This window comes from Alligator sinensis, unplaced genomic scaffold (genome assembly GCF_000455745.1).
Source record: "Alligator sinensis unplaced genomic scaffold, ASM45574v1 scaffold518_2, whole genome shotgun sequence".
In the NCBI taxonomy this organism is placed as follows: Eukaryota; Metazoa; Chordata; order Crocodylia; family Alligatoridae; genus Alligator; species Alligator sinensis.
Genome location: NW_005842779.1, coordinates 290,919 through 310,944, shown reverse-complemented (window position 1 = coordinate 310,944; position 20,026 = coordinate 290,919). Strand labels below are relative to the sequence as shown.

General features: G+C 46.4%; 1 protein-coding gene across 1 annotated transcript in view; it reads left to right on the top strand.

Moving 5' to 3' along the window:
* The window catches only part of LOXHD1 (lipoxygenase homology domains 1), a 194,840-nt gene that overhangs the window by 169,949 nt on the left and 4,865 nt on the right, over positions 1–20,026 (top strand). The window contains exons 37-39 of the mRNA XM_006034862.2: positions 13,964–14,134; positions 17,473–17,611; positions 19,349–19,510. Coding sequence (XP_006034924.1) covers positions 13,964–14,134; positions 17,473–17,611; positions 19,349–19,510 — 472 coding nt within the window. The remainder of the gene's footprint in view (positions 1–13,963; positions 14,135–17,472; positions 17,612–19,348; positions 19,511–20,026) is intronic.

The following is a 20,026-nucleotide window of genomic DNA, read 5'->3' as shown; positions in this document are numbered from 1 at the left end:
TCTTTCCCTTTTTAGGCTCAAATTCTAAATTACAATCTAATTTCACGAGATCTTTCCTATCTGAGGGCACGACACTGGCAGCCTCCCTCACTTTGATTACTAGCACAGCTAACTCCCTGAGAAACCCCACTGATTTAAATAGGACTGGCTGAAAGGTAAAGCACTGTTAAAGAGGAGTAGGAAACACAGCACTGGGCCCCAAGTAGACTTCGTGTTGTCACTTTACATCCATGAATCCCTAAGATCCAAAGACTGAAGCCAACCTGTTTGCACATTTTGCCGGAGCAGGTGAAGGGGGACGTACGACTAGATGAGTTCTGCAATTGTGATGAGAGTGCAAGCCTAGTACAAATGCTGCCATTCTAAATTCGGGGTGTTGTAGTCTGAGATATTAAGTGCATCTTTCTAAATCAAAACTAATTAAATGTTGTGCCGGAGAAACTGAGCTACGCATCAGTTAAGTGACTTGTCCTAAATCCCCTAGCATGTCAATAGAAAGCAGTAGTTGATCTCTGGCACCGAGGTTTGGACTGTAGTCCCATGAGCAAATGATGCCTAGTAAGGGTTAAATTGTCGGCTGCCATCAGCAGAGTCATGCCAGGAGATAATTTGCCCCTAGTCTTCTTGGAGCTGTTGTCGTCGTTGTTCCATTTTTTCTGCTGGAGCCTTTTTTGTGTAGAAGAGAAATGTAAGTGGAATGAAACTTGTCACCGCAGAGTGACAGGGGCAGCAGCTCCTATAGGAAGGATTGTCAAATTCTATTTAACTCTGAATAATGAGACTTCCTGAAGTTTCTAGACTTTCTCTCTCTCTCTCCCTCATTTTTTTTTTGGCCCTAAAATGTTTTGGAACTTGTTTTCCCCATAAAAATAAATTGCCAGCTGTCTTCTTTCTATCCGTCCTTTAAAAATAGGGTCCAAATGTAGCCCCCCTCTAATTCCGTTCAGGGTGTCAGCAAATTTGGTTAGGGATTAATTTTGCATGCACATGAATTCAGGAGGTTTTGAGATTGCCTAGCTACTATACTTCCTAATGAGTTGCCAGCTAGAACCTCTGCTTTAAATATTTAGGAGTCACTGAAAGAAAAGTCTTTAACAATGAATGTGTGTTGTTGAAAGTCAGGTTAAGCACAGCTTCATGTCTGTGTATCATGATCCTGCAAGACACTGTTGTGTGACCAAATCTGTCTTGGATTTGTGAGTGAGTTTCCCCATGGTCCACCTCCACAAAGTAGTATCAGCACATCACCATTCTTGCTAGGTCATCTAGTTCAACCCCTTGTTCATGGCAGGGTCATCCCTGCCTCAACCATGCCATCCAAGTGTTTCTCTAACCGGCTGTTAAAAACTTTCCACAACCTCTCTACATAATCTGTTCTGGTTTCATATAGTTAACTAGGTAATCTGTCCCCCCCTCATCATTAGAGAGTTCTTCTTAATATCCAGCCTTAATTACCCTTCTTACATTTAAAACGGTTACTTCTTGTCTTGTCTAATGAGTCCACAGAGATTAGTCTGGCACCATCCCCTTTATAGCCACACCTTTTCATGTATTTGAAGACTCTTATATTTCGACAGATCCTGATTCATTTGATTCTGCATTTACACAAACAAAAGCATTGGATCAATAGCAAGGAGTTCATACAAACTCTAGTTTAAATACAGGTTTCAAATCCCTTCATAGTTTGGGGATTAGTTACCAATATGAAAGAATCAAGTTTGAATGTTTTCCAGCTCTGTGGTTCCCAGGATTTCAGAGAATAGAACACCCTCGGGTCTGAGATTATTTTCCCATAGGAGAATTACTTGTTTTACTTACCTCTGTTTCCAGCCTCCTTCTTACATAGGGAGGATCTGTATAACCATTTTAGAGCTGACAATTTCAAATGCTGGATTTTCTTAATGCCCATTTTTCAAAGATATCCAGGAAGAAACCAGGTTCTTCTATATATTACCAAAGAAGTAAAGGATAGAAGAGTGTCATTAGGTCACTCAGCCCCCACCCTTCACCACCCTCGCTTCCCACCATTGCAAATACTTAGCGCCTGGTCTGAACTTCTGTTTTAATTATCCTGCATGTTGTGACTGGACAATGTCTCTCCACTCCCCTTTCTTGAGATAGACAGAACTGCAGAATATCATTGTGCCCTTTTCTTCAAGGAGCCATCTGTAATGGCCATCAGCCATGGTCAACCCATGGCAGGTCTTAGCCTGCCCAGAAGTTGCACTTGCTACATCTAGTATTTCCAAAGGCCTGTGTTTGCGGTATTTTGGCACCAACCCAGCTCGAGCCTGGTGAGACAATAATAAAGCAGTTATTAAAAGAAAATGAAGGAATTGCTTCCTATAGCCATAGGAAGGATTTATTCTGGGATCTGACTCCAGAACAGTCCATCTGAGCACCCCTTGCTCTTTTTTTTGTGGTTGTTCACATAGCATGTAAAACTTCTGGCTTACTTTCCATCTTCTTTCTATCTGTCCAGTCCCCCAGATAGGACTGAAGTCACAAGAAGAGTATGGGAGTGTTACTCATTTCTGCCTGCTGTAGCTTCTTTTAAATCAAAATGCTTTGCTCAGGCCCCACCACACCATTACAGGGCTCCCTGAGCCATCCAGTTAGCTGTAAAGTTATCTGTTCTTTAAAAGCTTATCTTTACTGTGAGCTTCATTTGCCATACTCAGCTACAAATTACTTCGCACCCAGACTAAGTGCTTTTGCATCGTGTGCCTCAATAAAACATGAAATACGCTTCAATCACAAGACTATCTTTAGCATCCTCAAAGCAACTGCTACGTATTCACCCTGAGCCGTGCAGTGGCTTTACAAACAAGTCTTCTAGTGGCAAGATTTTTGTCTGAGTGCCCGTTCTCTTTGACCTGAGTCAAAACCTGTGGTGATCAGCTTGCACAGATGGTGGAAGGGGCGAAGGGGGGGTGGAGGAAATCCTGTTTCTAAAAGCAACACAAGCATTACGCTCAGCATTTGTCAAAACTTATTAGACACATTGGATTACCCATCCACCTCAGTGAGAAGCCCTGTGACTGGACCTGATGGGACCTACTGGCCTGCTTGAATGAGTCACTTCACCTCCCCACACTTAGTTGCCCAATCTGTAAAATGGGGCTAATGATACTGAACTGTCTAAAGCAGTGTTTCTCAACCTTTTAACTAGCAAGTACCTCCCAGCTTCTGAAAATTTTAGTAAGTACCCCAACACTCAATTTTCCAGGGGATTTTATATTTACAGACTAATGTTGGAATATGTTGGAAGAAGGGCTGTGTATATGAGGCCATGATATGACAGATGCCTGATCTGGTGTGGGTAGGGTTGCCACCTTTTGCACCGGGGGTGCACATCTCAAGTATGTACCTGGGCTAGAGGTGGTGTTGCCCAAAACTAGGATGGCTGAATCCAGTGCCACGCAAAATGCAGCGCACCAAATTATTACTGGGGAATTTAATTTTTTTAATTGCACCAAATTTTTTGCCATAGTTTTGAAAGGAAAAGAGGGCAAGAGAGAAAGAGGAAAAGAGGGTGAGAGAGAGAGAGGAAAAGAGGGTGAGAGAGTGTTGGGGTACCCACATACCCCCTGCCTGTGTCTGGGGGTACGCGTACCACAGGTTGAGAAACTATGGTCTAAAGTGCTCTGCAGTCTCCTGCTGGCAAATGCCATAAAAAAGCTAGATGACGTTTTGTCATTGTTGCTGTCATACCTCCACCCTGGTGGTCTTGCCCATTCCTTCTGCATTTCCGGTCACTATATTGTATTTGTATGGGCTGTGTAGACTGAAAGTCCCATTATGTAGATCCAGGGTGTCACAAGATATGGCTTGTCAGCTGGATCTGAACTGAACAGCCATTTTACCTGTCCGGTGGAGCTCCTTGAGGGGCCAGGAATTCAGGATGGGACAAGTCAAGGGTGAGGTCTGCCAGTGAATTTCTGGGTGTGAAGCCCCACTGGGGACAGGTGTCAGTGGAGGGAGTACACGTGCATTAACCCCTGCACTGTTGCCACTTACCCTAATGTCACTGCGACTTGCCCTGTCACCAGAAGCGGATCCAGACCCAGCTCACAGGGCCGGATCATTTGGACACCCCTAGGAGAGAGGATGATGCACCACAGAGTAGAGCAGAAGGGTTAGGACTAAGCAGGAGATGAGCAGGAGTAGTACAGCAGCACAGCATGCACAATTGTGTGCGGTGGTTTTAGGGTTACCCCACTGACAGCTATATCTCGGGTAGTGGCTGTTACCTGATGTTTCAAAGGACAACTCTAGCTAGAAAATAACCATAATGTACCCAGCCCGTTACACAGTACTGCGCACTGGGTTGGGAAGTGGTGGGCAATATAATTCTTTACTGACCACCGAAACAAGCAGCTGAAGCCCAACGGTTTTAATCCCCGTCTTGTCCAGTACCAGTGATTACAAATGTTATTTTTTTGCTCAACGTATTAAAAAATAAAATGGAAAAAAGGCCTGTGTGACCTTCTGCTGCAGTAATGTCCCCAGACAGACTGCACACCACATGGAGCAGTACTTCCTCTTATTGGGCACACTGCTTGCAGAAGCTGGAAAGCTGGGCATTTTTCTCTTCTGTCAAATGTTCCCTGAAACATGCAGATTCGGTTGTCCTCAGATTTAAGGAGAATCCAGCCAAAAGTTTCAGCAGGCGAAAAAGCCCCTCAAAAAGCCAGTCACCAGACTGCCAGAGGAGAATGTAGTGTCCTTGTTCTCCTCTTATCAAAGAGTCCAGGGCTTGGGAGGCATGGGATCAATTCCCCTCTTTGCCCAGGGTGGCTTGAACCCACGTCTCCCAAGCAGATACCCTCAGCAGCATGATATATGTTCTGGGGATGCTCCTTGTCATGCCTATGGGTCTTCTTCCACCCAGGAAGAGTCAAAGTGTCTTTCCTCCCAGATGAGGGTCCGAACCACCAGGCTAGAGAGTCATTATCACAGGCTCAATGTTTATTTTCAGTTCAGTCCTAAGTGATTAATTTTTGAATTTCCAATTCATCTGGAAACCAAAATATCAGTTATTTGCTCAATCCTAAGAAGGCTCATGAGGTATTGCCCTCTAGCAGCTCACCCACCAACAAGACAACTGACATACTACCAACTGCAATCTTCCTACTTTCATGGCCGAGCCCTGTAGTTTTGGAAGTCAAGGACTACAGTGCTAGTCCCAACTCCTTGAGCATGCACGATTCAGGCAATAATTATGCCTACTGACCGACACGGAGTCATTTCAGATTGCTACACCACCATTAGACATGAACTCCTGTACAATCAAGGGTTCAGGGTAAGGGCTGTCACATGTGCCGGCAGAGGGCAGAAATGCCTGTACACAAGCACAGAGGCTGCTCCAATGCACTGTAATTACAGCATGTCGGAGCAGACTTGATTAATCGAGTCTGCTGGAGCGTGGTAATTACCACCAGCCTCCCGTGTCTTGTGTACCAGCATCCCCGTGCTTCAAAATGATGGCAGGGGGTGCTTGAACTAATGCTCGCCGAATGAGTTTTAGTTCAAGTGCCCCCACCACCATTTTGAAGCGCAGGGACGCTGATACATGAGACTTTGCAGGCTTTAATTAGAGCAGCTCTCGAAGCTGCTCTAATGAAAGTGCCACCCTCCCCACCCCCAGAGCCCGTGTAAAAGTACCTCTATTGTGAGGTACTAGAAAAATGCTCGTTAGCCTAGTTTAATGCACATTAACTAAAGAGCAGGCTTTTAAAGTGATACTTTAGCCTATTTTAATGTGCATTAAGTAAAAAGCATGTTTTTATGTGATGCTGTAATGTGCATTAAAATAGGCTAATGCACATTAAAGCGCACAGGTGCCAAAGGTCCCCTTCAGATATGTCTGCAGAGCCCAGCCCACTGTGCAGGCTGAGCTGAGGATTTTGCTCGTAAAAGGCTACGTATATTTTGGTGTGGCCCCTTTTCAAGCTAGTGGAATTACAGCAGGGATGAATCTGGCCCGATGTGTTCAAAGTGCATCGAGACAGAAATGTGACTGTGCAAACAAAGCCCCTCACTTGCAGATCTGCACCTAGCCACGTGCAGTCAGGGAAACCCAAGAAAAATGCCAGAATTCAGGCCGAGTAATTGATTTTTTCCCCATTCAGCCTGGAATGAAGTGAAAATGACAAATCTTTTGCTTTTCTCCCTGAAATGAAAAGAAAAATTCAATCTAGGTCAAAGGAAACATTTTGTTCCCCTCAAAGTGTTTCATTTCCAGTGTAGGTGTTTTTAAGAGAAAACAAATCAAGAAAATGAAAGGTTAGAGTTAAGTATCATGGACAAAAGGAGTTAGGCCCCATCAGTTATTGGGGCAGTCACTTGAGAGAAGGACTTGGTTCAGATCTGTTGTATAGACATGCAAAATATTGTTAGTGTTACTACCGCTTTCAGGTTTCTGTTTGTTGCTGTGATTTAAGCCTTGTCATAAAAAGAGAAGGAAAAAAAAAATGAAAATGAGAAAAATTGAACTTTGTGGGACTGAGCTTCGGAGACGGCCAGTCACCTGGTGGCTTTGGAATCCACTTAGGACGTGGGAGACTCCAGGGCTAGAAATTAGGGCTGTCGTTTAATCCCAGTTAATTTATGTAATTAACACAAAAACAAATTAACACATTAATTTTTTTAACTGTGCACATCATTTTGAGCAGCGGAGTGGACCAGCTTGGACCAGCCAGAACCTGTGCGTACAGCCGGGACCCCGGCCTGCCCCACGCCTGCTCCAGACTCACCCGCCCACGCTGAGCAGTGGCAGCAGCTGGGCAGAAATTGCTACTTGGCATGGGGGAAAAGTGGCTCCTCTTCCTCACCACTGCCAGGCCTTTCTTCCTGCAGTTGCCCCAACCTTGTGCCTTGGCTACCCCGCAGCTCCTCTCCACTGCTGTCACTGCCGCCTCCGGGCCTCCCAGCCAGCCAGCAATGGCAGTGAAGAGGAGCCGCAGGGCAGCCCGGGCGTGGGCCCCAGGCAGCTGCAGCAAGAAGGGCCCAGCAGCAATAAGGAGGAGCTGCTTTTCCTCCACACTGAGCAGCAGCTTCTGCCTGGCCACTGCCTCCGCTCAGCGTGGGCAGGTGAGTCTGGAGCAGGTGTGGGGCAAGCCAGGGTCGGGGCTGTTTGCATGGGTTCCAGCTGGCCCGTTCTGGCCAGGGCAAGTCCGGAGCAGGCATGGAGCAGGCTGGGGTCAGGGCTGGGGCTGTGCATTGTTGCTGGTGCTGGAGAGGAGCCACAGGGCACACAGGTTGCAGGCTGTTGGGTAGGGTGCTGACTATTGTTTAACTGTGCAATAAAATTGCAATTAATTGCGACTATTTTTTTAAATCCCACAATTAATTGCGATTAATTTTTTGAATCGTTTGTCAGCCCTACTAGAAATTAAAAGTTGTCTCTAGCCATCAAAGAGCATAGTTAACTTGTGGAATTCATTGCCACAGGAGGTGGTGGAGGCACATAGCATAGCCAGGTTTGAAAAGGGATGGCTGAATTCATGGATGATAGATCTATTGAACTATTAAACTGTTGAACACAATGGTTGGAGACGTTTCCTCAGGCGTCTCTAAAGCAATAATGGTGGATGCCAGGGAGGGTATTGAATAGGGGATAGATCACTCTCTATATATCCAGTTCAGTGCTCTCCCTCTATAGGATCCGTTTCTTCCACTGTCAGCGACAGAATACTGGGATAGATGGATCGCTGCTCTCCGCCTGTTTGGCACTTCTTCTGTTCTTATGCTTTGCAATAAAACTGGCAGGGACAACAAAACCCAGCTACTTATAGGATAGGACTTGACAAGTTTGTGAAAGGGATTATCTGATGTGGTGACCTGCAGGGAACTTCACTTAGTGACCCAGGAGTTCCCTTCCTATCCTTTGTTCATACGTCCCTGTATGAGTCAGGCAGAGCAAGAACATACAGCTGGGCCCCCACAGTCCAGCCCTGGTCCCTGGGGTATTAGTTATTCTAAGATGGGAGAAATCCCAGTCTCTGTGCCCACAAATTTCATCCTGCACTTGAGGATCCTATCTGAAAGAAAGTTGCATTAAAACTGGCATGTGTCTATGGAAATTTTTGCCCTGGTGAATTGGGATTTTTCCTATGAAAACACTTTCACTGTAAAATCCTTGGCCACTTGTAGCATAGCTGGTATGGGTTCTGCTCCATTCCTACCCCGGTCCAGTTCCTGGTAGATATCTCTCCGCATCACAAAAATGCAGTGAGCCAACGCATGTCCCTTTTGGCAATCTTTGCAAACAGGCCGAAAACTATGCCTCTTCTTAATAAGTGAGCTATCTTCTGCGGTGAGGAAGAGCACCATTGAGGCAAATGCAGAGCTTTGTGCCTAGCAGCATTATTTGCCACCACCTGCCTATGTGCTCTTTAGCTGATCAGCACAACTTGGTTGTAAGATCTGGCTTGAATGACTTTTATGAGAAGATCTCTCCCAAGGACATGTCAGAAAGCCTAGGAAACAAAGGAGGGTGTGCCCTTTGCCGCTCACTAGTAAAAGAGAGAGGAGGCTGCAATTTTACTCTGAGGGTCTGCACACAAGGCAGCTCTTTGAACTGAGAGAAGCAGGTTTTAGGCACCTGCCATGCCGAGTTAAAATGGCAAGAGTGCAGAACTGGTCCGCTTTCCCCCAGGGCAGAGGAGTGTGCTATCTGAGCTGGGGCTGCCTGTATTCAAACAGTGACCAGTCCAGCCTCCATCATCTACCCACGGTGAAAGACACAGAACGTTTCCTCATTTGTTACGTTTGGCTTTTCAGCATTAATGTCCTGACAAAAAAACCAGCTTGCCCTTCAAACATCCTATACCCAAGAGGTCACAACTATTGCATAGTTGGCTCGGAAGACCTGTATTTTGTAGCTCCTCTGCTCTCTTCTTCTACCTCAACTTCTACGTGGTCCAAGGACTTGCCTGACGGATCACTCCGTGTTACTAACAAATAAAGGTTGTCCTTCAAAGTAGCCTTTGCATGGTCTCTAGGCAAGTGCTGGCTTATCCTCTTCATGTCAAATAGCCTTATCCACCTCCACGTCAAACAATTGATGTAAATAGTTTGTGGCATGAAGAACTATATGGACCTAGTAATGTATTAAAACAAATACCTGACCCTGACATGAACATTTTCTTGAGATGAAGTATGAAAATGTAGGCTTGTCCTAGTGAAACCAGCCCTATCAGTATGTACCACATGGGCTGGGGCAGTTCCCAGCACTGCTTTGCCAACGTTTTTCACCTTGCTTTAGCCTACCCACCTTTGCTCTGTCTGGGTGATGGCCTGCAGAGATTAGGTCTGTGCTGGGGGGAGTCTAGGCCTTATTTCTGTGCTGAGATCTCCAGTTAGGGCCTGGCAAAGCTGCCTACAACTACCCTAGGGAGCACTGTCTCTTGCACCTCAAATGCTGAAAATATGTCATGTAGCTGCTGTTTGATACACTCCCAAGAAGCAGCCAAGCTTTGTTCTCAGGCTTATGGGTCCAGAGCCAGTCTAATCATGGCTGCATGGAGCAGGAGTGAGTAGCATCATGCAAAAATAGGGCTGGAAGACACTTCAGGAGGTCCAAGCTCAATCCCTTGCCAAGATAGGGTCATTTCTGTCTAAACCACCTCATTTGAGTATTTGTCTAATCTGCATTTAAAAGCTTCCAAGGGTGGAGAATCCACAGCCTCTCTAGGTCATCTGTTCCAGTGCTTCCCCACCTTCACAGTTAGAAAATTCCTCCTGATAGCCATCCTAAATGTCCCTTCTTGCTTTTTAAGCCCATTACTTGTCCTGTCCCCTGCAGCCACAGAGAACAGTCTGTCACCGGCTTCTTTATGCCACTCTTTCTGTATTTGAAGGCTGTTATTAACTCCCTCCACAGTCATCTCCTCTTCCCTGGACTAAATAGTCCCAAGGATTTCCTTGTATGTCATGTTTTCCAGGCCTCTAACTCTTTAATGGCTCTCCTCAGGATTCTTCATAATGAGCCCACATTTTTCTTGATGTGGTGCCCCAAATCAAGCAAAATACTCCAGGTGAGGCCTCACAGCACTGAACGGATTAGATGAATCACTTCCGATGATTTGCACGGACACTCCTGCAGGGGAGGTCTTCACAATAGCACCCCTTTGCAAAGTCGGAGGCAATGAATGCACACGTACTAGGGTTTGCATAACGGAGACCCTTCTCCAGTGGGAACAGATCTAGCCGCTCATTTATTACAACAGTCATTAGACTCTAGTCATTGATATACTTGGCTGGAGGAAGAGCAAAAATGTATTTTTTTCCTGTGGCCTGTTTTAACTAAGTCTTGACAAAAAGCAGAGCAGTCTCTTGAATATTGAATATTCTATAGATACATTCATTGAGTCTTAAATGGAAATGAGCCAGGAAGCAAGATTAACAGGGTGACCCTGCCAGCAGGTTTAGAATAAATTTCCAAGCAACTCGGGATAGAGAGTGGCTCTTGTAAGAACATGGCTGGAGTCCCAGAGATGTATGCTTTAGATGAAGAACATATGAAGACCATTGCTGCCCTGTGCTCACCCACCCCAAAGACAAGCCTGTGGCATTTTATTCTGTAACTGAGTCATGAACAGAACTATTCTGGTGTAATACCCTGCAGTCCCACCTCCAGGAGCAATGAGGTTATAATTGATCTGCCTTTGGTATGTGTATGGTGTTTGTCATCAATGTGCAACACCGCTTTTAAGTGAAAAGAGCCAATATCTTTCTCCTTCATGCTACAGTAGGTAATCCCTTGTGCAAAGCATGTCATAAGCTAACAGCTAATGAAGAACTGACTTAACTGGTCTTGCTCTGTGCTTTGTAAGAGAAGGATCCCTGATGTCTCTGTGAAGCTGTGCAAGGCCATGGCCTGCAGGAATGACAACAATGATGTTCCTAAAGACCCTTGACTTTACTTTGTTACATGTGGTACAACATGGCACAGCTCCCAGCACTATCCCAGAGGCGGCGGGGTGACTTGTTGACATTGCAGCTCATCAGGGTGCTGTGCCCTTTTTCAGGAGTGCAAAGATGATTTGTTTCAAAATGAAGAAAGCTTTAGGCAACAGACAGGTAGCCACCAATCCTGGGAGGAGACAAAAGCCATTTAGATGACTCTTAGGTCTGGATAACAGCATGGCGGAGGGGTCTTGCCATGATCATGGCACTCCTTTAGTTTGAACAGTAACAGACCTCATCAAGTAGAGCTGTTGGAGAAACACCAGTGTGGAAGGGATCTCCTCCTACCTGCTTTAGTGGGTAACTCTGGGCTGGTCGCAAGCTGCGCATGGGTTGTCTACTAAGTCAAATAGGATTCTGCACCAATTTAGCTGCCTCAGGGAAATGAAGGAGAAAGCTGGACTCGCTGCATGCCTCTACTGCAGTGATCATAGTTATATTAGGTGCTCTGGTATAACATGGGATTTTTGCACTATCTATTGGGAAGCTTCCTGTGATAACGTTGCTCAATGGCAGCACACTGTGAGTGCAGTGCCAGCAGCATCAAACATCAGGTGCCACCGTTAAGAAGGACAAATTATAAAAGTTCTTCAGAGCATCAGATCCAAATGGAGCTTTCCGATTGCCTGCCATTGAGATCTTCCTTTTAAACCTCACCTCCTAAAGACATATCTGAGGGTGGTTGCTCCCATCCCACACCTCTTCCTGTTGAAGTGTTTGTCAGCATAGCCTTAAACAGCTCTGGGCAATGTATTTCTGAGGGGTATTTTATTTCTCAGGGGCAGATGGTACTCAAACCACCATTGAGGCCAGTCCCCAGTGCAGGCAGTAATCCCCAGCAGTGTGCTCATAGCTATGACTGGTCAAAGAATTAAGATGGGGAAACCATAATGATGTATTTGCCTCCCTAGCAGGGTCCCTTAATCCCCGGTACTTAGTCAATAAGAAGGCAGCATAAGAAGTCTGCAATCTGGAGTAGGCAGCTGAGGTAGGGAGAGCTGCACGAGAATAAGCAGCCAGAGGAAGCCAAAAGATAGGGGCTACAGGCTGCAAGGTAACTGCAGGTAACTACTGGGGAGCCAGCTGCAAGACAAAAGGGCAGACAAGTAGATAGGCAAGCTGCAGCAGATGAGGGCAGGATGCTCAGTAAGCTGAGGGAAGACTCCTATAGCTAGTCAGAGGGGTCATCTGAGCAGAAGAGATGTAGCCTGGGGAGATATATGCTCAGCTCCTGAGCCAGAGCCTACAGTTTGGCCCAGGGCAGTGAGGCACTTGGAACAGCGAGTAGGGCCAGGAGGGCCAGCACTGGGAGATGCCAGCCAAACAGGGTAAGCAGTGGGGAGAGCATGGAGAGAGGCACCCTGCCTCAGCTGCTGATGGCTGTGGTTCTTATTATTGTGAGCTGTTAAACACTGGGGTTGTGCCTGGAGGGGGAAGCAGGAGGCCATGCAGCAGGTGCCTGGGCACACTGGGTTTTGAGCCCTGCACTGAGCAGCAGTGCAGCTGGGCTGAGGCCAAAGCCAGGATGGAGCGGAAGTGGAAGCCAAAATGGCCAAAGGTCTGAGACCGAGAAGCCAGGCTGGAATGAGTGGTCCAGCTACAGGAAAGGGGCCAAGGTTGTAAATGGCTGAACAAAAAGGGATGAGGGCCTGAGGGGCTGGAATTACTAGCTGATGGTGATTAACACCCATGAGGCCTGGGTCACCTCTGGGGGAAGCTGGAGGCCATGATTAATGCCCTTGAGGCAATTTGCCCTGTGGCATGGAAAAAGCCAGGGGTGGTGCCTGAAGGGCAAGATATGGGCATAAAATAATTGTGTGGCAGCCTAAGGGTCCAGAGAGGAACCAGTAGGACCCAGAGTCTGGTTAGGTCAATTAAAGGCAATCAGGATCACTCCAGCACTCAGGGAAAGTCTCCCAATTCACATACATCAAGGCATGGCAGGAAAGCTAGTGGGGGGGATACACTGAGGAGCTGGAGTGGGGCAGGTTTTATGTGGCAATGAGGGAACACCATGGCCACCCTTAGAGCCAGACCTTGCTACGGTCTCAAAATGCATATTTTTCATTGAACCATGGAGATGGTAGGTGAAGGCCATCTGCTAGGGCAGGAGTTACCTGTGATAAGTGATTACAAGAGCCCCACAAAAGACCTAGAATGAAAGTAGCCTAAGAGAGCTGTATGAAGGGTGTGAGTGTGTGTATGGAGGGTCTGCTGCTCAGACCCTCTTCTCTGCAAGTGGCGCATGGGAAGTGCCTTTGGGAAAGCTCTCCCCTGCTATACTATTAGGACCTGCTCAGAAACATTGCAGATCTCCAGAAATGCTGCATCCCTGCAATTGTTCTGGGTCTAGCAGCAAGTTCCACCAAAGCCTGGCTGTCCTGGTTTCTCAACGGCATTTTGTGGGGCTTTATTAGCCCTACACTGTATTATCACTTCTTCCTGAGAACCTCAGTGCAGCTGGTAGAAGTACAATAATAAAGAACAATAATGTCCTGCTGGTCATTATTGTTATTACTGGTATTTATATTTCAGAAGCTTCTCTGCCTCCCAGTTACAGCCCAGAAGCCCACTGTGCTGGGGACAGTGCAAACACAGGACAAAGGATCCCCCCAAAATCTCTCCCTTCCCCAACCAACTTATTCCCATGTACCTTATACCCATGGAGAGCCCTCCTCGGGGCCCCAAGAAGGAAGGGTGTTGCCCTGTGGCTGGCTGCCCTGGTTCTTTCCATACTCAGGCCTGTCTTAGGAGCGGTGCCGCAATTGAATCAATAATATTGCTTATAATACCTGTTCTAGCATGGTACAAAGTCCATATCCACTTGTCCTGTCTAGAAGCCATTGGGTCTACTCAGGAGGTAAGATATCACTAACGAGGGCAAGAACATCAAACCTATCTGTGATCCACTTCTCAGAGCAGCGACCTCTTTTCTCTGCATCTGTACAGTGCCATATGATATAATTTCTTGTGCTTTTTTACGACCCAGGGATTGCACCAGGGTGGCACTTGGAATATATTGAGGTCATCGATTCTGCCATGGACGAGGCCTTCCGCTTCCAGTGTGATCGCTGGATGGCGAAGAGCGAAGACGATGGGCAGCTCATCAGAGAACTGGCTTGTGCCAACAACGACATCCTGGAGGAGAAGGAACGTACCAGTAAGTTTGAAGCAGGCTGTGGCAGACTCTAAAGGTCATCAGAGACCTGCCTCTCTTGACACCATTCAGTTGAGCATTGTCAGCGCTTAGTAATGGAGCGTCTCGAGATATAAGTGCTAAAGGCTGAGTTTACTTCTGTGCCTGCAGAAACAGGGCACTAGGGTTCCATGAGAAAGGCATAAAGCAGGATTTATGAGTGAGAAAAACACTGAATCCCGCTCTCGGCTGAAAGTTAAGAGGGTACCAGAAGCAGCTGTTGATCCTGGCAACAAGCCAGAATGATACGTGGCGATGTCCTCATTAGAAATAATGGGCTCAAATCTCTGAGGTGGAAAATAAGTCCCATCTCCAAAAGCTTATAAGTAACATTGCCCTGACTCCCTGCTGGAAACACCCCAGGGCTACTAGCTCTCATGTCCCAGTTGACCTTAATTGCAAAGTTTAATACTCCCTCCCCGATTCTGTTCGCAGATACACAGGTGTCAAATCCAGAGCAGTTCCACTAAAGCTAATGAAATCACACTGGTGTAGAAAGTGATGAGAGAGGGCTAGAGACCATTGCTTTTTAAGAGCACCAGCTAATGTGCTCGGCGCATCATGGAGCACACTTCAGATGAGATCCCAGTCCTAGAGAGCACGAAGAATTAAGAATTGCATTCCATGACACCGAGAAATCCTTCGGCGTACTTCTGCTCCGGCTTCGCATCATTTGCCCTCTATCAGAGATACTTGCATGCCTCCCATCACCACAGGCTCAGAGTGCCCTGCAGGCTATAATGCATTTCCCCTCTCAATGCCCCCGCGAAACAGAATAATAATACACAGAAGGGTTAGCCTCGCTTTGCAGGTGGAGAACAGAGACACATAGAGCTAAATCCTGTTTCGCTCTGTGCTTCAGTGGCCTGTACGTGGCTGCGTGACGGCAGTTTTTGGCACTTGCACCCAGATTGTGGTTCAGCTTTAGGCACAGAAGTGTGCACATCCCCACTGAACAAGCTCACTTGCAGAGAAGAGGGCTGTGCGGACGCTGGGCAGGGAGCTGGCGGTACATGCTCACACAGGTGCACGCATAAGGCCGGGAAGTCATGAAGTTGTCACTGGGCAAAATCCTATGAAGAGCACACTTTAGCCTGGTGAATACTTGCTCTGGGGACATGCATCATGGGCACTAGGCCCTTAACCTACGGGGGTGTTGAACTGACAACTCCTGCTTCCTAGCAAGGGGCTCTAACCACTAGGCAACAACTTCCAGTCCCCTTATGAAGCTGATGTGATGGATCACCAAGGGAGGGAGCTAGTAGGCCCAGGAGGAAATGCATAAGCCAAAGAGTCTGTGGCTCAGTGAGATGGCTGCTGTCCTGGATGGGAGGGGGGGAAATGCCCCGCTGCTCTCCATCTATTTTAGCTGATGAATATTAAAGCAGCAGTGGCTCAGCTTCAAGAGCACATCTGGAGATGGCCTGGGCAGTGCCTAACCCCGGGCAGTGGTGGTTGGTGCTCTTGGCTGGGCAGTAGGTGAGGCAGGTTCAAACCTCCTTTGGGAGAGGGGGTGAAGAAATGATGTTTTCTGCTTTCTTAGCAAGGGTCCTAACTGCTAGGCTGTTGGGCTAAAACATGGGAGGGCCTCACTTGTTCTCCTCCTCTGCTTTCCTGCTTGCAGGTACAGGCACGGGGTGATTCTGTTTTGCCATACAGTGAAATGGACTCTGTAAACCATCCTGCCATGACTAGACACATCAAGTGAAGGAGAATTTAGCTCCAAGGGGTTTGGTCCTGTTCAAATGGGAAGTCTATGGCCATGTAGGGAATTCAGCTCCTGTCTCCCAAGTCCCAGGCTGGCAGTCCAACCACCGGACCATTCTCCATCTTTGCCAGTGGCTCATTTGTAAAATTGGCCTATTCAACAGCCTGACCCCAGTAAATGACAACACCTCGTTATTTTACGTTCTTCAAATATTTCAAATCTATCCAGAGAGACGCTCCATGCAAACATGGCTTGTAAAGTAAAACAACAGCACACAAACAGACAAAGGACTGCCCCAAAATATATTTGCATCAGTCCCCATCTCCCTCAACAAGCTGAACAAAGGATTAAACACCCGTGAGCTTGGCTGCACGCTCAGAGCATTAACACAGCTGGTTTCTGGTTTCAGAGTCCAGGGCCCCTTACCGAGTACTTGTTGGCAGCAGACAGACCTCTTGTCTCTCCTAAGGGAGCTTCAGCTGCTGATTTTACCTGGGGTCATTTTCATGGGGAGAGAAGTGAACCTGGCTACAAACAGTTTAGGGCTTCATAGGTTAAAACGGACACCTCGAATCCTGTTGGGAGCCCGTGTAGACCCCAGACCTCTGGTCCAATGTAAACCTGGCAGAAACTCCATCTAGTAAGTGGGCTACAGCTTAGTGCATGTACTCATGTTTCCCAGTGCTCCCAAGGTGCTGCCTCTTGTAAAGCACACTCCAGCAGCTAATTATGAGGTGACCATGGGTAATGGTAGTTGGGGTTCACAATTAATGGAAAGAACACACTGAATCCTGCTAGGTGCAGATGGGGGGAAAAAAAGCCATTCTTGGCTATAGCCACGGACCAGAGCCATGTAGGGCCTAACTCCGCCGCACATCTGTGCACATCTGTTCTGCAAATAGTGCTTGCTGTCCCTCTGTGAGGAGCACCAACAAGTCCCACCAGCTCTCCCAGGTGCGTTCTCCACCCAACAGTGTTATTTCGGTCTTGACTGAGGCATATCCAACCAGCTGTCACATAAGCCCCGTATTTATCTAGATTCATAGATTCATAGATTCATCTAGGCATGATATAATTAGATCCACTGCACTAGCATGGAAACATAAATATCTGTCTTTTGCCTATTGATGACATTGTGGCCTCCTGTCTCCTCATACCCCTCCTGAGCAAAAGGGGACAAGATTATCCTCTGCACCCCATCTCTAGAGAGCCGCTGAGAAAGTGGAATGCCCCAAACAACTGCCCTTTGAATTCTTTGAAAGATAAGAAAACTTTAATTCCAGAAAGCAGCATCCAGCCCTGGTAGTTGAACACCATAAGCCTTTTGTTATGTTTTCTGTTTGTTTTCTGTTTGTGCCATGCCTGGGGTGAAATCCTGACTCAGAAGCCCAGGGTAAAAGCCACATCACTTTCAGTAGATCCCAGTCTCCATCCTTGGTTTAGCTTGCAGGTGCTTTATAGTCTAGAGTGACCAATATTAAGAGAAGTTATCTATACACCAGAGAGACAGTCAATTAGACAAGACTCTGGCCATAGTCCTAGATGCACCTGCTCTGACTGCTGTGGGAACTGTGTGCTTTTTCTGCATTTAAAGCGTACGAGATCGTCACCGTAACAAGCAACAAAGAGAATTCAGAAACCAAAGAACATGTCTGGATCATCTTAGAAGGAAGGAAGTGTCGCTCAAAAGAATTTGTCTTGGAAAATTCTCCGAAGAAAAAGAGATTTGGAAGGTATGAAAGGGAGCTCTCAATGGCCAAGCAAACAAAGCCCTCTCCCCTCCAGAGGATCCAAATCAGCTTTGTTCAAGCAGTGCCAAAGGAGATACCACCGGTGCCAAAGGAGAAGGAGGGGTGGGGGTTAATGTTTGGTTTGACCGTGGTGACCAGATGCTAAAGCAGCTTTCAGAATTAACAGAAACAGCCATCTGGTGAGAGGGAGAGAGTCCTTCCCATAATTACATCTGAGATTTACCAGAACTGTAATACTTCTCGGGCTTGCCTGGCGAAGCAAAGGGGACCCCCAGGTAGCTGAGTTGGGAGGAGTGCCAGGAAGCTTATCTTAGCAAGAGGTGTTTTTAGCCTAGCCTCCAAAAAGGTTGATGGGGTGGGGAAGCAGAGAAAGAATAAGTGTAATTCCAGCCTACGTGTTCAGTCTGGCCTAACAAGTCCAGTCTTTGGTTTAGAGTAAGACAGCTCTCATTATAAACAGTGAGTCGTGCACCTATGGAGAGAGTTGGACTGGGTAACCCTTAAGGTCCCTTCCAATATATGACTCTTTTGTGAGACTCTCCTAAAAGAGAGAGAGAGAACGTGTAACCCTTAAGGTCCCTTCCAATATATGACGCTTTTTTGAGACTCTCCTAAAAGAGAGAGAGAGAGAACTTTATACTGAAAATGTGAATGGGAGCTGGTATGTGTAATGAATAAGATTCCTTCTTTCTCTATTTGCACCTGAGCACACCAGCGGGCCAAACCACGCCAGTTGTAACTACACATGAAATGAGATTTTGGTTGAGTTTTGTTTGTGGATGCTATATTCAGAGCATACCCGCCTATAGACCATAAGGCAAAGAAGATCTATACTAAGACCATCAGGATATATGATCCGATGTCTGTCTGTTGTGTAGGGAGGGCATGTCTTTCTTTCAGGATCTCACGAGTCCCTTGCAAGACAGGCACTCTTCTAAGTTACCTCGATCTGAAGGTCAGGGGCTACAGTACATAAATGCCTATTTGAAATATCAAAGGTCAGAAAGAACAGGTCAGTTAGGGCTGGTCCTGCTTTGATCAGGGGTTGGACTAGATGTGACCTCCTGAGGTCCCTTCCAACCCTCATTTTCTATGATTTTATGGAAGCTCTTGCTTTTGCAATAGTTGGGTACAGTGGAGTTCAGAGGAAACAACTTCCTCTGAAGAATGAATCATTGGCCAACCCTTGAGGACTGGATATTGAATAGACTTATGGTTTAAAAAGGCAACTGTAAAAACTATGTAGGATACCCTAGAGAGGAAACAGCAACGTTTGCCAGAGACCAGTTGTTTGTCTAAGCTGTTTTCAAGATGGTCTTCTAAAATTGGGCTGAGTTAGCAAATTTAAAGTCACTATGATCGCTAGATGTATAACAGATAAAGAGTCTGTCAAGAAAAACGAATGGTATAGGGGAAATTAGTCATTCTTTAGCTTTATCTATAACAAGGCAAATTGATTTCTTATGTGAAGCAGCTCAAGTTTATCCTGGAAAGTCCTAGTGGCAGTAATTTAAAGCATCACCCTAATCAGGAAAAATACCGAATTTAAATACAGAAATTATACCTTGTGCTAAATAATTGCAGGTTAAATCAAATGACTTTAAATGAAAGCTTATCTTCTATCTTCTCTAGCCATGTGCAAATTACTTAATGTCCATATGAGACAAGTTATTGCCTGTCTCCGAGAGAGTAATTGAAGCTGTTCTGTGTTTCCTGCAGAGGAGCAACAGACAATTTTCAGTTTTCTTCAAAGAATGTTGGTAGCATCGCCGCCATCTGTGTTGGTCACTGTCCAAAAGATGGAAAAAAGTCGAGTGCAAAAGCTGATGTGTACTGGCATGTCGAAGAGATAATCATAACGGAGATGGAGCTTTGCAACAAGTAAGTATCTTCCATCAAAAATGGATGGACCGCATAGAGGAAAGATACCGAGCCTTAAAGGCAGAAAGGCATAGGGAACTCAAATAGTACTGCAGCCCTCTGGTGAGGTACTATGTAATCAACCTTTCCCAGCCACACATATTAAGATTGAGAATATTTTTTAAACTAAAGGCAAGAGAGTCAGTGTTTAGGGATGCAGCGTGCCTGGCTATTCTGTATGAATCTCTCTCCATTTATCTGAGATACTTGCATGTCCAGTGCTGTGCACTAGCATGCTAACTAACTGGCATCTATTTTGCAGTCACTGCACACCTAATATTAAAAATGCAGATATTTTGCAGTCACTGCACACCTAATATTAAAGAGGCAGCCCCCAGTCAGATTTTTGCAAGCCAGTGTGCAAAGATTTCCCTTTGACAAACTGCTGCAAAAGTGATGTTCAGAGATGAAAATGCTGAACAAACACCCGGCTGGTGATTGGACAAACACCTGGCTGGGGTCATATGACCCCAGCAC